This window comes from Equus caballus, chromosome 6 (assembly GCF_041296265.1).
Source record: "Equus caballus isolate H_3958 breed thoroughbred chromosome 6, TB-T2T, whole genome shotgun sequence".
NCBI classification, from domain to species: domain Eukaryota; kingdom Metazoa; phylum Chordata; class Mammalia; order Perissodactyla; family Equidae; genus Equus; species Equus caballus.
The window spans coordinates 13,169,781-13,190,420 of NC_091689.1; the positions used below are offsets into that span (position 1 = coordinate 13,169,781).

Below are 20,640 nucleotides of genomic sequence, written 5' to 3' on the forward strand. Positions count from 1 at the left end.
TGTCTAATCTGCTTTAATCTCATCCAATAGGTTTTTCATTTTAGACATTGTATTTTTCATCTCTAAAATTTCCATTAGGGTCTTTTCACATCTTCTGTTTCTCTTCTCGTTTTGATCTTAGTCTCCTTTTTGAATATGTGGAGTCTATTTATAACAGCTGTTTTAATGTCCTTGGTTGCTAGTTCCAACCTCTCCACATCTTGGGTCCATTTCTTTTATTTTCTACTGATTATGGGTCATCTTGCACTTCTTTGTATGTCTAGTAATTTTTTATTGGATGCTGGACATTGTGAATTTTGTGCCTTGATTGCAGGATTTTTTTGGATTCCTTTAAATACTGGTTCACAGATAAGGCACTTGGACTCAGTTGGATTCTTTTGCTCTTGACCTTTGTTAGTATAGGTCTAGAGCAGCCTTTCATCTACAGCTGCTAGACTGACACCCTTCTGAGGATTCTACCCAATGCCACATGTTTTATGAGACTCTTCCACTAGGCTGTTGGGGGCACAAACTATTCCCAGTCCCGTGTGGGCTGCAAGACTGATCTACCTCCTCCTTTCCTGGGGATCTTCCCTTGGCCCTGGGTAATTTCCTTTCATTTCATGAAGTATCAGCCCAATACTCAGCCAAAGACTTGAGAAGACACTTCAGCAGGTGTCTGGGGCTCTCTCTAGGTTCAGCCCTCTCCTCTCTGGACTACAACCCACGAATTCTAGCCAGCTTTGACCTCCCTAAACTCTGACCTCAGACTCATCAACTTAGAAAGACTGCAAAGCTCTGTTTGGGTTCCCCACTCCCTGTACTTCAGCTTGGAAACTGTCTCCCTATAATAACCTGGTGCAACTGTCGGGATCACCTTGTTTTTTCCCTTTTCTCAGGGATCACAGGTCTAAGCTGCATGTTATCCAAAATCTTAAAACCATCATTTTATGTATAATTTCTCCAGTTTTCCAGTTTTTTAGGGCTAGAGTGTAAATCTCATCCCTGTGTCTCCATCATGGCAGAAATTGGAAGGCTCTTTGCTTTCCTTTTTACTTTATCTTCCACTTCTCTCCTAGATTGCACATGTGCTTTAGTTATTTGCTCTCTTTTTGTCCCTTGAATCCACAAAGCTTCTTCTCTCTGATCCTTTTTTTTTTTTGCCACACACTCTGCCTAGAATGCTCTTTGCCCAGATTTTTCTCACCTTCTTCCATATTTGTGTCTCAGCTCAAGTGCCATTTCTTTGGAGAGGTCTTTTCTAACCACTGATATAATTCTAATGTCACTCCCTACTCCTCCTGTCACTAATTCTAGTTCCTTCATTGCACATATCGCTCTGAAAACACATTAGTTTATGTATTTGTTAACTAGTTTATTACCTGTTTCTGCCACCAAAATGTAAGCTCTGTGATGGCGAGCTCCTTGCTGCTCTGTTTCACTGTCATATCCCAGCTCTGAGATGAATGCCTGCAACACAATAGGTGCTCAATAAATATCCATTAAATTAATACATAAGGAGAAGTATTGGGAGACTTATCTCAATATTTCATGCTTTCTATGCTTTCAGTAATTGATGCTTCTAATTATCTTAAAACAATAGAAGCCCCTTAAGTGCATAAATACAATGACTTAACTAAATAGTGATATTCCAAGCAAATTCGGGTGTTTGTTGGTGGCTAGAAGATCTGTCCCTTGGGGTGCCTGGAAAGCACTCTTGCCCTGGGTATGAGGTTGGTAGATGATCTTTATATTCCTTCTGATTTTTCTGCTTTTGTGAAGGTTACTGATGATCTCCACATTGCTGTATCTGTGTTTAATCCCCAATTCTCATCATACATGACCACCTAGCAGTTTTTAACATGGTTGATCTCTTCCTTCTTTATAAACACGTTCTCCACTTGGCTCTATGACACAACGTCACATTCTTTTGGTTTTCTCCTTCCCTGGCCATTTGCTTACACTGCCTCTTATGAGTCCCTCTTCCCAGCCTCTTGATGGTGAGGTGCCCCAGAGCTGAAGTCCTGAAACCTCTTATTTTCTCTCATTGCCCTCGACTCCTGTATCAGTCCAGGTCCAATTAGGTGACAGATACCACACAGTAATTTAAACGGGGCAAGTTTAAAATAAGGAATTATTAAGCCCTTTGGGGAGAGTAACTGTGAAGGTGGCAGGAGAACTCTACTGGGCACCTTGAGACCAAGTACTGGAAGGAGGACAGACTTGGAGGGGCTCAGACCTTACTGAAGGTGTGGCTGCAGCCCACCAGAAGGAGGAGAAAGTTGCTGACCCATCATCCCTGGGCAGGCAGGAAAACCCTCTGGGATGCAGGTGAGCCAAGGCTCACCTTTTAGGTAGGTGTGCAGAGGGAGATGGGGTGCCACTGAGGTGCAAGGCCTGGAATATATGGTGTCCACATTGGGGAGGCCATGGGAAACAAACCCCCAGGGTGCAGGTGAGTTGAGGCTGACGGGTGGGTTAACGGAAGGGACTGGTTGTACAAAGGGGATTGGGCGTGCAGAGGGGTCCAGGCACCACCACAGGCGCAGCTGGAACCAGGAGATAGAGGCCTAGCTCTGCTGGGACCTGATGAACTTCTGTGCATGGCTTGGCCCAGATGGTTAGAAGACTGCATGGGACGAAGGCCAGGTGGCCAGTTTATTAGGGCCTCCCAGTATTCGTGGGGGATGGGGGGATGGGCTGAGGAGAGGGTGACAGAGCAGCGATCTTGGCTGGGATGCAGGTCCACACAGTCTGGGGTTCCCTGCCAAGCTGCTAAGCCTGAGTCAAGGGCTTAAGAGAGCACTGTGGTCAGGGGTGGCCAAATGCTGGAGAGAGCAACGCCCTGTGGACACCTAGCACTGGAAAAACCCTGCAAGTGGAACAGCAAACCGAAAGAAAAGTACCCTCTCCAGGATGCTGGTGGGTGAATCGCCAGACCCAGGATGGGAAACTGTTCCTCCTGCAATGTCTCCTCAGTACCTTCCACTGCCAAAAGTTAACACCATGTCAGCAGGGAGAGGGAAAATGTTCAAAAGACTCGGATCCATTTGCACCTATGAAGGGTGCATTTGGAGCTGAGAGGCAAGACATTGATAACTGACCCAGTTTCACGGCTTTAAGTGCCACCTACATACTGACAACTCCAAAATTCGTATTTCCGGCCCACACTCCTGCCCTAACCTCCAGACATGTGTATCCAGCTGTTTTCCCGATACCCACACTCGGTTGTCTACCACATGTTGGAACTTTGGCTCTAAACCAAACTCCTCGACTCACCTTCCTTCAAAATGAAATAATCAATTTTGCTGTGAACCTAAAACTGCTCTAAAAAATAGATTCTTAATAAAAAAGACTAAATAAGTAAATAAGCCAAAAACGTAAAAAAAATGAAAAAAGAAATGAAACTAAACTACTCACCATCGCCTCCATTAGGTAAGGCAACTCTCTCTTTTCAGTTTCTCAGACCAAAAGCCTTGGTGTCATCTCTTTCTCTCACACTCCACATCCTCCCATCAATCAGATTCTACTTGTAAAATGAATGCAAGATCTGATCACTTTTCTCCACCTCCACTCCCACCACCCTGCTCCAAGCCCTCATTTGTTCTCTTGGGATTGCTGCAATAGCCATAGTACATGGTGGCTAGAGTGATCTTTCTAAAGAATGCGTTAGATTGTGTCCCTCCTCTGCTTAGCCCCTGGCAATGGTTCTTCATTCCGCTCAGAGTAAAAGACAAAGTCTTTTCAAAGGCTACAGAGCCCACCACGATCTGGCCTCCTCTTACCTCCAACATCTCCTACTTCTCTCCCTCCCCGACTGTGCACCAGTGCCATCAGCCTCCTCTCTGAGCTGGAACATTCTGGGCAGCTCTTCGACCTGTCTGATTTCTCTGCCTGGAACATTCTTCCCCGATAGTGGCATGGCTTGCTTGCTCCTTCACTTCCTTCAAGTCCTGTCTAGCTCAGATGTAACCTTCTAACAAGGGCTCCACGGGTCATCCTATTTAAAATGACGACCTAACGCCCTCCACCATGCCACTCCTAGAGAACACGAGCTGTGTTACTTTTCCTCACGGCATCGATCACATTCTGCAGGTTATATAGGGGACTATATTTGGCAATTTTCCCCCATGTACTCCTCTTGAGGGCAAGGCTTTTTGTCTATTTTGTTTGCTGCTGGATCTCCAGTGCCTAAAACTTTATCTGGCACATAGAAGATACATACATAAATATATATCAAGATACGTATTAAATATGGTTAAATATTTAAAGATGCATAAGATGGTTAAACAAATTCTATGAAAAACAAAATGCTGTTCAATATAGTTTAAATATATTTCATCACATTCCCATTCTTTAAATTTAGTAGGTTATGTAGGACACACAAACTAGGTAACAGATTGGGAATGTTCACTGAGCCACATCATCCCAATTCCACCTGTGGATGAGGGGGTTCCCGCCACTAATGTTGGTAACTTCTGAAAATATACAGATCTTATAAATTCTTTGCACACACTCTGTCGTGTGTGAACTAAGGAATGAACCAGAACTCTGTGGTATTTGGTATTGTCACCCTACCCTCGTCCCCCTTTTAAGCTTCTTCACTTCTATAAAAAATTTTTTTCTTTTTTTTAGTATACTTGGACTGACTGAAACTTAGAATTAGAAGTCACTGTGGAGAGGCAATTTCTCATTATACAATTCCACGTGGTTATTCTGGAGGTTGGATATCCCCCACACATCAGAATCCAAAACCAAATTGCCTTGCAACATCTGAACAAACTCACAAAGCTAGGCCCCCACGCCCCCTCCCTTGGTCTTAGCCTTGTTTCCTCCTGGAGAGCAATTGTACCACTGCGGTTACTTTGTGTCCGCCTGCAGCACAGGAGATGTAAGAGGCGGTCAGAGGGAAGAGCACTGGAAAAGGAGGAGACTCGCCCTGGGCCGCGGAGGGAGGCCATAGACCACGGGAAAGGCACAGAGCTCGAACTACTGCGGTTGATGCCCATGGACCCAGAGCCGTCAGAGGCAGACCAGGTTATATAGCCACTCACCTCTTTCCAGAAAGGTGTAGACGTTTAACACAGTTGCAGAAAACTGACACCACAAATAGAAAAGAACATAAATCATGGAAATCTTTGGCTGTGCTAGGTAATGTAACATTTTTGTTCTATACGTAGACATCTTTATACGTTTATACATTTCTAGTACAACATTTTTTACCAAAGAAGGGAGTTATTTACATCTTAATATCAGATAATGACGCACTTAAGCATGAGAAATTAACTTGTAAATACAACTTTAATATTTCTCAGTCAACACATGTCCTAAAGAGTTCCATCTATGTAGGCTTGTATGTACAGTTACGTTTATTGCCTAACATAGAATTTTATTATTTAATAATATACTCTTTCTTAGCAAAGGTGGTGAAATAAAATGGGTTTAAACTCATTTTATTACTATGTGTTTGCCATTTGATAAACTATATGTCTGGTCATTCACAATAGACTTTATCAATCTGCCCACTAACTATCTACCCTTAAGATCTGATGTCATTCATCACGTGTGCACAAAGGTGCACATCCATGTGCACACATGCTTAAACACATATGCGAAACATTTACACAAAACTAGATTTCAACAATGTGATTGTATTGTAGCTGTTTCAGTAACTCACTTTTTGCTTATATTAGTTGCAAAAAATCAGTAGAAAAAATGGGACTTTAAGGAAGGACTGCAGGAAGTTCATAATAGATAATTAAGCATTATATTTCAAGAAGTTACACTAGCTCAAACGAGAGGGGAGAATAGTACGAACTGATTTAGTTTATATATCAAGGTTTCCGGGCAATAAGTTCAATTGGTTAGAGTGTGAAGTAAGAAGGCTAAAGCGACAGCTTGGATTCACATGCAGGGCTATTATTTACACAGAAGTGGGGGACCCTACCCGATGTCTCCTAAATGAATGATGTTGTTACTAATGGGTTGGAATGAAGTTAGCATTTAGTCAGAACTTACTGACAGGTATCATGCTAAGAGCTGTTAGAGGAGAACATGCCACCAGCTGCTCCTTTGGTAAATCCAAGCCCAAATCTTCTGGAGAAGCTACAGAGGGAAAAATCTCCCTTGGGAGCAGTACTGCCGTTTGTCGCACAGATCTACCGCTGGATTCATAGTTCAGTCCTACGGAGAAGTGGAAGTTATAGAGAGAAGTAAACCTGAATAGGCTGTGCATCCACGCACGGGTTGATGCAGCAGTTACTGTGACCAGGGTCCTGAGGACAGCGACTAGCGAGAAATCTCCAGAGTGCACCTTCAGGGGCCCAAGCACAGGCTGGAAGGGGTCCTCTCCACCTCACCAGCCGTGAGAATTGGAGTTCGCCTGTTGGGGAGCCTGTGGGTTTCCTTACACACTTGATCTTGATCTATGCACCAGTCTGATGAAGGAGCTGGTTTTGAGTCCCAATTTTGTTTTCAAGAATGAGAAAAAAATTTAAAACATGTATTTTGCTTAACTCCAGGCACAAGAAGAGAATAGGGACGATTCTTTGAAAGCTCGTTCCTGAGAAATAGTCCAAAAGTCGGGTTTGGGTATTAGGGAGCTGGGAGTTCCATGTTCCCAAGCGAGACACCTCCTGCCAGATTAAGCAGATGATCATCCCAGCAAAGACTCAATCTCTCTGGAAACACGGAACCGCTTGGATTACACTGACAGCCAAGACTGTGGTTTACACTCATTTATAATCTTACAAAGTTGGCGGCATAAACATACCAATTTTTGTCACTCAGATGTCACCAAGTTGCTTCATAACAAATGATTCTTATGGGGACAAGAAATCCAAATGTGTTCAGTAGGCACTTGCTTTTTTTCTTAGAATCACTCTTTCAGTGTTGCTATCTCAACTCCTGCTAATGGGATAGAGGTCACTGAGTTTTGAATACTTGCTTTCCAGATTCAGTTTCTCCCAGTGGAAATGCCTAATTAAAACTGTGAGACCACAGGTTGCCCTTTGACTATGAGGACACAATTACTGATTCTCCACCTCCTCCCAGTTAGGAGGATGCGCTAATGACAGTTGGTTGGGTCGTGATTAATATTGTGATCTGCGACCGGGAGGAGCTTGGAATTAACTGGTCTACTTTGACATGCTGCCTTACCAGCTGAGGTGTAATAAGTCCATGTAAGATGTTAAAATCTCACAACTTACGTGTCAAATGAAAGTGCTCTTCTAATTAGGGAAATTGGGAATTAATACGCATTATTATAACACCTATAATCTAAAGAAATGGTTCCCAAATTTAGCTGCACGAGAATCACCTCAAACCTCCTAATCATAATCTACAGGAGGCGTTAGTTTTGTTTTGTGCCTTGAAGCTTCCCAGGGAAATTCTGGTGTGCAGGTAGGTTTTAAAGCATCAAAGCTCTCGCCAGGCCTCTTCTGGCATAGGGTTTCAAAGTCCGCAGCTCACTCTCGTATAACGACGATTACAACACTTCATTTCGTGGAGAATGGCTTGCACTACTTTTTAATGAGCTCGTCAGTTTGGTGAATATGAATGCTTTATTACAAATTTGGGTAATATTAATTTTGGTCAAAAAATAGTAAGAATGCTTTTCTGAGGAATCCTGCAAAACTTTAAACTGTGGTGACCATAGTTTGTGCAGACTCTCTTACTTGGAAGGGCTTTCTCCCCTCCCCGCTTCATTCAGATGTAGAAGTTGCAACAGGTTTTGACAGTCTTACTATTTTATAGCTCCATACACCGGTCTCCCGGTTGCTAGAGCAGATTTTGCCCCTTCCCCCACTTCATTCCATGCCCTTCAAGTAAAAGTTTTCTCTTTCGTCCTACAATTCCATTCCATTTAAAAAATCATTCTAGCAGTTACTTTTTCATACAGAGATTAGCATCATAGAGGGGATACAAGTTAAAATGAATTCTAGATACTGATATCTGACAGTTCTATAAACAGTATAAACAAAGTAACGTGCATATATCATATACACCAATATGCACAGCTATTACCGACTCTTCTCTTGTGAAGGATTTATAAAAGTTTCACAATACGAATTCTCCAATGGAACAGTTTCTAATCAATCAACACAAACTTTCACCAAAATACTCACCAAGAAAATCTACTTTCAGATCCAAGTGCAATTTATAAAGCTCTGTCCACAGTCTACCAAAACCACATTACTGGGAACACAGTAATACTCATTAAAAGCACAGGTTTTGGAATCAGACAGACTTGGGCCCAAACTCCTGCACCCCATTAACTGTCAGTGGGATCTTGAATGAGTTTTTCTATCACTAAGTCTGAGTTTTTTCATAGGGTGTTGTGCGAGTCAAGGCAGCTTTAAATCAGTGTTGACTACCATCTAACAAATCAGCAGTTGGTCTAGATTTCCCACTTTTTACTTAGTTGAAAACCAAAGATCAGCTGATTTACACTCATGAAAGTATAAAAAAATTCTTACACCATGATTACGTCACAGCCCCAACAATGCAACGCGAATCTTAATTTACGAAGTTCAATTTTTTTAAGAATTTCTTGCAAGACACTTGGTGATCATTAAGCACATTCATCTGAGATTTATTGAGTGCCTACGCCCACCACATGCCAGACATTGTGCTGAGGCATTTATTTAAGAATCACAACTGCAGAAAGAATTTTGAGACTTAGGATTTTAATTTTCCCACACTGTAAGAATTCTTAATAAAGTTTCATGTATTATTTGAACTGTACTTTGTTATCCAAATATCGAAATTTGACAATTTCATTAACTTACTAAAAAACATACAAAGCTACTTTAAGCTCCTCACCTATAATTTTAAAGCTATTTTTGCACAGCTAACTGAAGGTTCAACTTAGATCCTAATGTTGAGCATCAAATCACTTAAATGACACATTTACAGACAAATTTGCTATTTCTAAAATGACTAAATGAATAAGTTTTCAAGATTTTCTAGCTGTTCATGTTTCCTGAGAGCTAGCTTCATGATCTCTGTATCATTACTTGTCAAATTCACTGTCATTCTGAAGACTCCCTCTTACTGTTGGTTAAATAACTGATTTGGTACAAGAAAGGCACACAATAAGGAAAACGTTTTTTAAAATTCAAGATCTGAAGATTGCAGAATAGCAGCCACTACCTTGCCTGTTTCCCCTCCTAGCAAAAACTATCAGCAAACAGTATAAATAAAAATACCTTGTTCCATACTGAGATGCTCCCATGTATTATTGATGCTTCCATGTATTATTTTTAACTTCAGTTTGCCGTATCATATACCCTAACTTTTCTTCATGTGAACGAGGTACAAAGTAAATGAAAACTTCATAAGTAGGAAATTCTGTCAGCCTGACATATGGAGTCCAGGCTCAGGCGCCAGCACATAGGACCAATCTGGGTCCCACTCCCAGCTCTGCCATTTCCTGGCAGTAACCTTGGACAACTCTGGGAGAGCAGCAGTTCTCATCTCAGAGCTGACGTGACGACTAAACGTAATCACACATGTAAAGCACTCAGGATGTGTCTGACACGTGGTAGTAAACACTTACATGTTGTTTTACTGTTTATTTAACATTTCTAATTATTTCTGCTTTGGGGAATAGAAACGATTTATAATTATTTTGCTAACCTGAAATGTTTTAACATTCATGTCAATAGGGCACAAGACACTTGAGTCACTCTACACACCATATAGTAAAATCTAAGATCTAGTGTTGGTATGTAACAGCTTTCCCTCAGGAAGACGACAATCTAACAGCAGTACACAACAAATAGCTTACGGAAAATCAGGCTATAAAAATTGAGTGTTACAGTAGACAAAGATAAAACCTGTAATAACCGTCAGTTATTCAAAATGAATAAACTATAAACAAAAACAGCATTATCTGGACTTGACATATTAAAGTTACTTTCCAAATTGAGGAACAATATTTAGAAGCCTGAGGTGATGCCAATGTACTAGTCTTCCAGGAATGGGGACACAACCTTAAGGCGAGTGGTTGTCACCTACGCTCTTCTTGCTGCCCAGCACACGCACTGGGCAAATGGAACATCGACAGTGCTTTACTATGACAAAGATGCCTACCGAGGAGGCCTATCAGCATCTCGGGAGTTTGGGAGTGGTACATCTGTGTTTATGATGCTACACACGTGATCCTAATATATCCTTTAGAGACAGGCATCCCTTCAGCCATTTCCTTTTAAAATTCAGGGACATAGAGAATCCTTGCAATCACCATCACATTTTATTTTGTGAGGCCGTGTTCCCTAGTTGCAATGCATTTCAATCTTTAAATAATATAACTATGTAACAATTCAAAATAAACAGTGCCCTGGATCCAAAAATGATAGCAGAAAATTACAAATTAACAAACGAACAAAGATTACATGATCTCTGCAGTTGGAAAAACTATGTATCTGCCCTCCTTAAAATTCTTCAAGTAAATCACCAAAATTTGTTCACATCGACAGGATTAAACGAAGGGTGAGGAGGCATCATTCTTCGAAATTAAGACATTAAAAAAACAGAAAAACAGCATGAATGACCTCTTGCTGAAAAGAAAGTTATTTCAAAATGTATCATTATGAGCTTTATGAGCTAAAATAATACTTATGAGCTAAACATATAAACATTAGGTGACCCAATTTTGTTTTTCAACGTAGCATCATTCTCCTACCAGTCCACTCAAGTGCAATTCAGAAATGTTTCAACATACTTAGAAGCATTTAGACGCATACATGTCAAACCTATGCTCCAAACCTAACAACAATGTACCTAAACTCTAGGTTTGATTTGTACATCCACACTTGAGACACTGACATAAATTTAACTTTACTGATTTTTAGTAGTTTGAATTAGCACTTAAATCTGTTTTAGTATCTCATTTAGATTTCAAATGGAGTTTTTACAGCTTTCCTATTTATTAACCTGACAATCTGAATTGTTCTATTTCTCAAGGCGTTATATATCATTTAATAGGGAATTGAGATCAATAAAAAAATTCTGAAACCTCAAATACCAATATCTTCCTGTAGATAAACTGTACCACTATAGAAATTCCAATTAAGTAAAAATCAGAAGGTGAAACCCTTCGGTTTTCCATGTTACACTGACCCATTACTGCTAAAGTCTGGTAAGAGTATCCTGAGAATAATGTTCATGATAGTTTTCACCTGTATTTGAAATGCATCATGTAAAAGTGGAAAATGTAGAGATTCAGAGCACGGGGCTTTTAATTCTACAGTACAAATGGAGACGGAATTAAATGCAGTAAGGGAATATGTGCAGGTCTAAAAGGAAAATTATAACCCAAGACGCATGGGGCAAAAGATTTATGTGGAGTTTTTAATCCATATTAGAATTCAGTCGTTGTAACTTGACCATAAATTTAAACAGAAACCATCTTCTAAGACATACATTCTAATAAATGTATCAACAGTACTGATAGTCAACGAAGGGTCAGTTATTTGAGCTTACTAGCAACATTTCATTTTTCTATCCAACAGAAATCTGTAGTGGTTTGCCCCAATTACATATCTGAAACACTGTCTTATAAAAACAAAAATGAAACAAAATTAAATAGAACTGAAGATAAAAATACTCTGGAGTTAAAGTAAAGCAAACTATCATCCCTGGCCCATCAATCAGGTAAAAAACATTGGTGAAAGTTGGAAGCACAAGATAACCCCCATGAATCTTCAGCACAAAGTACATCTTTGAAAACGTGAAATGATGAATCTTTGGAGGGTGATAGCTAAACCTCCAAGAATCATCAGGTTTGAAAAATATTGCTTAATCACTTTCCAAAACACAATTAGCTGCAAGAACTGAAGATGTCGTTAAAAAGTATCAAGGTAATCATATTTATTGCATCTTTAGAATGCATTTTGAAACAGAAAATTGATAGTGCACCCCAGCTTCACCAAAATATATATTTAAGAGAGGGGGAACCTAAGATATTTATAAACAAAGTGTAGGCTGCATGTGCTTTTCTAAGGGGCTGAATTAAATATAACCAGTTGCCAACTTTGTGCTCTGACATACTGAATTAGTGGGTATGTGTATACTAAATTCATTTACTTTTGTCTACAATAAATGAAATATAAACACTGCCCTATACAATCCACTATCAGCAGTGAGTACGACAGCAAAAGATTATTGTACAATTTATACATACTAAAATATTTTCTTTCTCTAGAGATAATGCAGAACAAAGCCTAATCATTATAAGACTTAATTTGGGAAATCTCAAATTACAACAGGGAAAAACCAAATCCGGGAATGTATTGAGCCCAAAACAAAAGTTCCTGGTCATATATGAGATTAGTAAGTGCAAGTGGTAGAATAAAGCATGCTCAAATTGTATGCTTCGGTCTTTGCATATTCATCAAACCTTTAAATTAAACAAGACGAGCTAAAGAAATGTCTTAAGCAGAGCGAGATAACTGGGAACTGTGTCATTTCTTTTACCATTTTTGTTACCCAACTTATACAATGCGCAAAGTGCTAAGCAACACTACAAAACACATTTACATCAACACTGAAGGCCTGGGGAAATGAAATCCAACAATTTTATTTTAATGAGCTGTATTTTCTAAATTTTTGTTTTATTTTTTTCCTGTTTTCATACAGTATTGAAAACAAAACGCGGCACATTCACATTTTTCCGAGGAGCTGTAAAGATGATCTCTACAGGGTTAAACGTTGTAAAGCCTGAAGCTCAATCAACTGATGGTGAAAACTCTCAAAGGGAGTAAAGGCTGGATCTGAATGGTCTAGAACATGTACTGTAATTTAATAGAAGAGATGGTCGTCTTAATATTGAATGATTTAAAAGAACTTCCCAGTCCATGCGAAGAGTACAGTCCAAGAATAAATCAAATTTCTGAGCGCATTTTATGCTACATATGTGTATACTTTGCGATCCTCAGGTGTTCGTGCCAAATATTCTCTCTCAATAAGTCCTTCAATACGTTTCTTAATAACAACTGGACTTGGTAAGAATCGAGCCTTCAACTGTTGAGTTACCTAAAAGAGAAGGTGAGAAAATTAATTCCTACCAGAAAACTTAAAACATATAGCATTTCCATACAAACACGCAGAAATTATCATCTCTGAATCCAACTGATGTGTCATTTTAAGACTCAGATTAAACTTCGGTAATTTGATTACCAAAGTTAAAAAGAGAAAATTAAAGGGGGCTGGCCCCGTGGCCGAGTGGTTAGGTTTGCGCGCTCCGCTGCAGGCGGCCCAGTGTTTCGTTGGTTTGAATCCTGGGCGCGGACATGCACTGCTCATCACACCACGCTGAGGCGGCGTCCCACATACCACAACTAGAAGGACCCACAACGAAGAATATACAACTATGTACCGGGGGGCTTTGGGGAGAAAGGAAAAAATAAAATCTTTAAAAAAATAAAATAAAATAAATAAAAAATAGAAAATTAAAAAAGGCTTTATTTGAAAACATAACGTATGGTTAGAACATACATCCTCACATCAGACTGTGAACGTTAAGGTGTAGTTGAATCAGTTGGAATATATTAATATGAATGTACACCACTCTACAGTTTAACCATTTTGACGCTATAATCTACTGACTTCTGGGTTACTCTCCCAATTCACAGAATTGGGGTAGCACAAATTCCCTAAGTTTACGTTTAAGAGCACAGACTCTGGGCTGGGACTGCGTGGATTCAAAGCCCAGCTCTCCCACTTATTAGCTCTAGGACCCAGGGAAAGCTACTGAGCCTCATGCGGTGCTGTGCATATTAAATGAGTTAACAGATGTGATGCTTTAGAATAATGCCTGGTCCACAGAAATGCTCTTATTATTCTTTCCTCCAACTTCTGTTAGGATTCCAGGTATTGTGATATCAGTAATAATAAAACTATAAATAATAGAAATAAAAAAATAAAAATAAAAGTCAAAGTCTGACTATGCACTACATAGCAGTCATTTTGTATATATTAATTTATTTAATGCTCTTAACCCTGTGAAGTAGGTTATCTCATTTTACCAATGAGGAAAATAAGCCACAGAGGAAAACTGACATGAACACGGAGTAAACAGAGTGAGCACTTAGAGATGAGAATCTAAACCTTTCTGCCTCAACGTCCATGCTTTTCCCACTAATCCACCTGCCTCTCTTGCAGACCATCCATCCATCAGCCAGTTTTTCTTTTATTCCTGTTGGATCAGTTCATTTCTCGAGGCCACAACGGACTGATAATTTTTTGAAATCTGAAACCTCAGCCCTTCACTCTCCAACTAAAATCTAGCACCCTCCTAGTAGGATCACTCCACTGTCAACTAACTCGTTCTCAACCCGCTGAGACCTCTCTGCCCCTCTGCCCCTTTCTTCTAAGCTGTAACTGACTTATGACCACACCTCCTTCTTGACAGGGTCTAGAGTGCATACAAGGCCGCTTCTGCTGCACCCTCACCAGGACGCTCAACGCCCTCACTCCTTTGGTTCGAATCCATCAACAGCCACTCTACATCTATGTTATCGTTCAAAATGTGCTCCTCAGCTCCTTGCTGAATAAAGTTATAGTTTTTACACCTTTTGTATAGACCAGAAGTCAACAAACTAGAGCCCAGTGCTTGTTTTCTAAAAATCCCTACTGGGACACAGCCATACTCATTTGTCATCTATGGCTGTCTTCATGCTACAACTGGCCATTAAAAAAAGACAAAGTTTGGGGTCAGCCCTGGTGACCTAGTGGTTAAGTTTGGCATGCTTCGCTTCAGTGGCCCAGGGTTTGGTTCCCCAGGCACAGACCTACAGCAAGTCTGTTAGTGGCCATGCTGTGCTGGTGGCCCACATACTAAAACACAGAGGAAGACTGGCACAGATGTTAGCTCAGAGCAAATCTTCCTTAGAAAAAAAAAAAAAGAAGTCTGCCTATCTCTGGTATAGACTGATAATACCAATTTATAGTATTAGAGTTCAATAAGTTGCTGAACACTGTAACCTCACGTCCTGTTTTACATAGGGAAAGAGGCCATTTCAGTTTGAAATTCCTCAAGCTCCCACCACCTTACATATATACATTTATGCACACTTCTATCCATCCTTGGTTAGCACACACCCTGTACCCTGCCCTGGGCTCCCAGGAAGAGGCATATTCAGTAACACCCCTGTTAACACATCTACCACTGTGTTCTCTATATAATCCTCTCGCCTTTCCTCTTCTAGACTTTAGTAAACCAATTACCCTCTTCTTCCATATATATATATTTTTTTCTTTCTCTTTTTTGCTGAGGAAGATGAGCTCTGAACTAACATCTGTTGCCAATCTTCCTTTTTTTGTGTGTGTGCTTAAGGAAGATTAACCCTGAGCTAACATCTGTGCCAATGTTCCTCCATTTTATATGTGGCATGGTGCCACAGGATGGCTGAGGAGTAGTGTAGGTCTGTGCCCAAGAACTGAACTTACAAACCTGGGCTGCCAAAGCAGAGCACACTGAACTTAACCACTATGCCACAGGGCTGGCCCCTTGTCCCATTTTTTTCCCCTTTTGTTTTTAAGCATTTCTTCCTTATCCTTAGGATATAAACATGCTGAATATCTTCCATCGAGAAAAGCAAAATCCAGAACCCCTCAACTCACAACTTAATCCTCTACTAGTATTGCTCTCTCTGCCCTTCCCAAGAGCCAAGATCTCAAAGGACAAGCCACTCAACAGTTTCACTTCCATTTACTTCTCAAGGCACTGCCATTCAATGTTCACTCTTATCAGTCCAATGAAAATGTCTGGGGAAACAAACCAGCCACTTAACTGCAAATATGTCTTAAGTGTTTATTTGATTTGCTTTTTTCCCGATTTCTGAAATTACTGACCAGTCACTCCTAATAATTTTCCTCCTTTACCATGTGACATAAAGTCAACTGGTAGAGAATGGTATTAACTGACATGTGGAACACAGCAGCACACTGCCCCTCCCTTTACGGTTAAAGGGACTGATTCCTGACCAGCCATTCAAGCCAGAAACCCCAGAGTGATCCTCAACTCCTCTCTCCCATTTCCCAAGATCAGTCAATAAACCCTGTCAATCCTACTTCTTGCCTGTCTTCATTCAGCTCTCCATCCTCCACGAATACTTCATTCAGCCCTAATGATCTCTCACTTACCACTTCAATGGCCTCTCACCAGGTCTTCCTCTCCTTAGTTTCTTACTTTGTGATACGTAAGCACTCAATAAGTGGTAACAGTTACCAACATTTAGAAATAAAGGTAGTTTTTTACGCAAAAGTATTAAATACCAGCGAAAATTTTTTCTTTATTCTTCATGTGATAATATTCTATTTTTATTTCATTACAAACATATTAGTTCTTAAATTGTGCAGATATTTTGACATATTGCTATGTTTAATTATCAAGTGCCATGCTTTTCATAATGTGTTATCTCATTATAGTTTCCTAATTTTAAAATTATATTTTAAATCAGTTGAATACAATACTCCCCTAAATTTAAACTGTTAACGTTATTCTGCTTTTTCTACATTAATCCAGTCTTGAAGTGTCCTCACCTCTGCTACTAACACGTTGTGCTGCATCTTCTTTCTAGATTTCATTATCCGCACTATAGCAGCTTCTATCTCATGTTTTCTGTCGTCATCTACTTTCTGCCTTGTTTCTTTCCTTTCTGGGTCAGATTCACCTTGTTTGGCAGCAACTAAAAGAGAAATAAAGAGAATTTACCATGTAGTTACCATGTAATTTCAAATGTAATGAAAGACTGTGGTTTATAAATAAATTTCATATAATTTAGTATTATCCACAGAGAAAAAACAATTTCAACCCAAGTATAAACATATACCTATTAATTAAACATTCAAAAAGTGCCTAATTTAATCTTTACTTTAATAAGTATTTAAAAAATTCTAAATTATTCCTTTTTAAATATTAGGAATTTAATTTTATAGAGATAATAAAACCAATTTTACTTTTATAGAATACATTGATTCCTTTCCTGGAAGAAAAATGAAAGCTGGAGTACCTTCAGTAGTAAAATTATCAGTAAATAAATTTTCATTGTTTGTGACTTCCAGAGGTCAACTAGCATTTTACTGCCATGACTCCAAGTTAAACATCACCAAAAGTATCTCAGGAGAACACCTGATGTCTTACTAACTCAAAATGTGGCTGTAATCTCTAAGGCTTTAAGAGAAGGAAGGAGTATGTACTGCCAAGATTTAGTTATCTCATAATCAAAAAGTATCACTAGAATGTCAGTTAAAGGAACCCCATAACAATTAAGTAATTCATTTGCAGCTCTCCCCAATTATCTAAAGATTTCTTGTCATATATCCTATTAATTTTTCATGTCACGATCTCATTACCATTAATGCAGACTATATTCCAATCTTAGGAGAAGTCTTACTCTCTTATTCCCTATGGTCTTCAAGCAACTGCTAAGGGATTAAATACAGAAGGCCTTTTCTCCTACAACTTTGCTGTAATTGAAGTAGCAGAGAAAGAAAAGTAGTAACTGATGTTTTGTTTATTTGGTCATCAATAGGAGATAGATATGAAGTTTCTGGAGGTGGAAATTGGAAAATTACAAAGAACCACATGGGACACTCCTCACTCAGGCACGGACACACCTACGAGACAGCAAACTGCACAATTTAAAAGATCATTCTGGTGTGCATATCCATTCAGCTGTCTCTAATTAGAATCCCTCAGTTAAGGATTCTGTATTCAGTGTCATTTCCCAAGTTAAAGATAATCAATAATCTTAACAAAAAAAAGACTACACTTAGATTAAAAGGGTCCACTACGAAGAATAATGCTCTTCCTCAAAAAAGTCAATGTCATTAAAAAAAAAAGGACAGAGGCACTAGGTTAGATTAAATAGAACTAAAGGGACATAAAAGTCAATGTAATGTCGAAATCTTGATTGAATCTTTGCCTAAAAGTAAGGCATGAAAGGCATTTTTGAGACAACTGCAGACATGCAAATATGGGTGGTGTATAGATGTATGGAATTATTAGTTTTCTTGCATGTGATACACTATTACAATTATGTGAGAAAATGTCTTATTCTAAGGAGACAGAGATATGCTGAAGATTCAGGGGGTAAGTGTTATGATGTTTGCAAATTAATTTAAAATGCTGTGGCAAATATATACATATATGGAGGAGAGAAGGAAGGCAGGGACAAGGGCGCCTGAGCAAATGTGGCAAAATTTTAATGACTCGTAAACACAGGTGATGGCTATACTGATGTCCATTATAGTGTTTTTCACCTTATGTGGATTTGAAAATATTTAAAATAAAAAGTTAGAGGAAAAATAGAAATTTTTAAACAATCTATTTGGTTCATTTAGATTTGGTCACCTAAATAGGGATACTTCAAGATAAATGAGAAGACAGTGGTGATACACACTGAATTACGATGTTTTTAAAAGTGTGAGGGCAGGAGCTCACTCCCTGAGCCTAGTACACAATACTTTGCACTTAGGAAGAGCACACAACAGAGGTGTCTGCTTGTCTAAGTGGGTACATATGTATCTAGCTGTGTGTATTGGGGTGGGGGGTTGGGGGGGTGGGGGAAGTGGTGGGGAAGACTGTCAACTATGGAAATTGCTGTGAATTACGATGAATCTCATTCTTTTCAAAGGTTTCGTTCTTCAAGTAATACTTTTAACTTCTTTGCTTGACCTTTATTTACTGACGATAGTAAAAGCAGAATAAATAGGCAATATCAGAGTCTCTGAGTATTTGATTATGAGCCTGAGTACTTTCTAAAAAAGGTAAACATGTATTTTGACAACTTAAGAAAACCTACATGGTCACAATACTTATCCCCAGCGAGAAAATTTTAACTAATACAAAATATCAGTAAGAACCAACGTAACCTAGGTACCACTCCAAAATGAAAAAAATCATTTCATTACAGAATTTTATAGCCCAAAAATACCTTAGGAGATCAATATAGTCAAATTCTTCATCGTATATAACTATATTCCTATTCTAATCAGATCTAAAATACTATAAACACACATTTAACACCAAAAATTAAAAATCTATGAACAGAAGACCATTTTTTATATAATAATAACAATAATATCTGACAATATTATTGCCATACATGACGGGCTGTGAGATTACAAAAAGAGTCGCTTATTTAGGGTAAAGTAGAGTGAGGCTCAATAATTCAGATATAAATTACATATCATACATTTTCCTCCAAATCTAGGATACAAACAAGTCCTGAAATCCAAAATCCGTATCTGCCCAAAACTATAAAATTATATGCCTTGCACCAGGGGAAAAAAGATATTTTATTCCATGACTCGTAACACAGTTCTGTCTTACTTTTAAAATATATCTGTGTCCCCAAGACATGGGGGCCAATTTTGGTGATGAAGATATAGTGCTACAGTTTGCGACTAGTGGACGAAGTCGTCAAGGCCAGTAACAGAGACACCACCCTGCTTCGCAAGGCATCCACATACAATCAGGGTCAGAAAGGAAAACAATATGTATACAAAGTTCTTGAATCAGCGTACTTTGGCAATCAATTGTGTATTTACCATTAAAATAATTTTAAGGAGACTATTTTTTATTAATGTATAATATAAATACAATTTTTTTAAATCAGAAAATTGAAGTCATTTAAAAAATTTACCTTATTTTAAAATCCCAGAGAGATCATTTAATATATAATTTAATAGATATAATTATGTCTAGATAGCATGCTAGACACATGAGCTCTAATGGATGAATTAGTACTGGGAAGCTCACCTAACACTAGTTTTGAAACCAGTTGGCCAACTCCGTTCGAGTTTTAAACATCCACAAAGATGGAGTGCCTTTTCCCCCCTTAAATACACAGAAGAAAGACATCTTACATTATGTTAAATATACAATAAATAGGATGCTCATTATCAACTTAAAAATAAAGCCTTACTAAAAACTATTGACAAGAGGGTCATTTTCATGTTTTTAAGTTAGAGAGATAATATGGGTTTTATGGTTTTGAAATTTTAAAAATATGTATCAAAACATAAACACCTGCATCTGAAGATCAAACTTTAGATAGATAACTCCCAATTTTGAGAAATCTGTAAATCAGGTTTAAAAATAGATGTCCACTAATAGTTTAACTCAACCAGTTAAAAACAATTATTTTTATAAGTACTACCATGTTCAAAAGTTGTATTTCACTGGTCAGAAACCATACGGAAATAAGTACCTTGTTCACATTATGAATTACTTTTTTAAAGGCTTACTGTACTTAGATTCAACTGTATTTTGACGGGAACATCTATCAATAAAAGCTGCTTTATTTCTTAAGCCTCTGTGTCATGCAGCAGCAGAAAAGCATTATAATATAGAAAGCCAACAGATAAGAATTTTTTTTTAAGAGAAAAAAATATAATTTTTTGAAGAGGAAACACCTAATTCCAGATACCTGTCTGAATCTTGACTCTGTGCAGTTTGGACGTGAACTGGTCGTTGACGGTGAACACGTGGCCGTTCTCAATCTCCTTGGACTTGGGCTCTTTGGTGAGGACCCGCTGCGTGGGCTTCCCGCAGGCGAGGGACTGCAGGGCTCTAACAAGCTCTCTTTCGGGGATGTCTGTCTCTTGTTGAATTTCCTGAAATTTCATCAGATTGATATAATCACACTT

General features: G+C 38.8%; 1 protein-coding gene across 3 annotated transcripts in view; it reads right to left on the reverse strand.

Moving 5' to 3' along the window:
• Positions 1 to 12,542: 12,542 nt before the first annotated feature.
• Positions 12,543 to 20,640, reverse strand: part of CUL3 (cullin 3) — a 91,228-nt gene continuing 83,130 nt past the window's right edge. For all 3 annotated transcript variants that reach the window (XM_023642432.2, XM_070270515.1, XM_023642433.2), the window contains 3 exons: positions 20,421 to 20,607; positions 16,528 to 16,673; positions 12,543 to 13,017 (listed from right to left, as the gene is read on the reverse strand). In XM_023642432.2, coding sequence (XP_023498200.1) covers positions 12,886 to 13,017; positions 16,528 to 16,673; positions 20,421 to 20,607 — 465 coding nt within the window. In that variant the 3' untranslated portion in view covers positions 12,543 to 12,885. The remainder of the gene's footprint in view (positions 13,018 to 16,527; positions 16,674 to 20,420; positions 20,608 to 20,640) is intronic.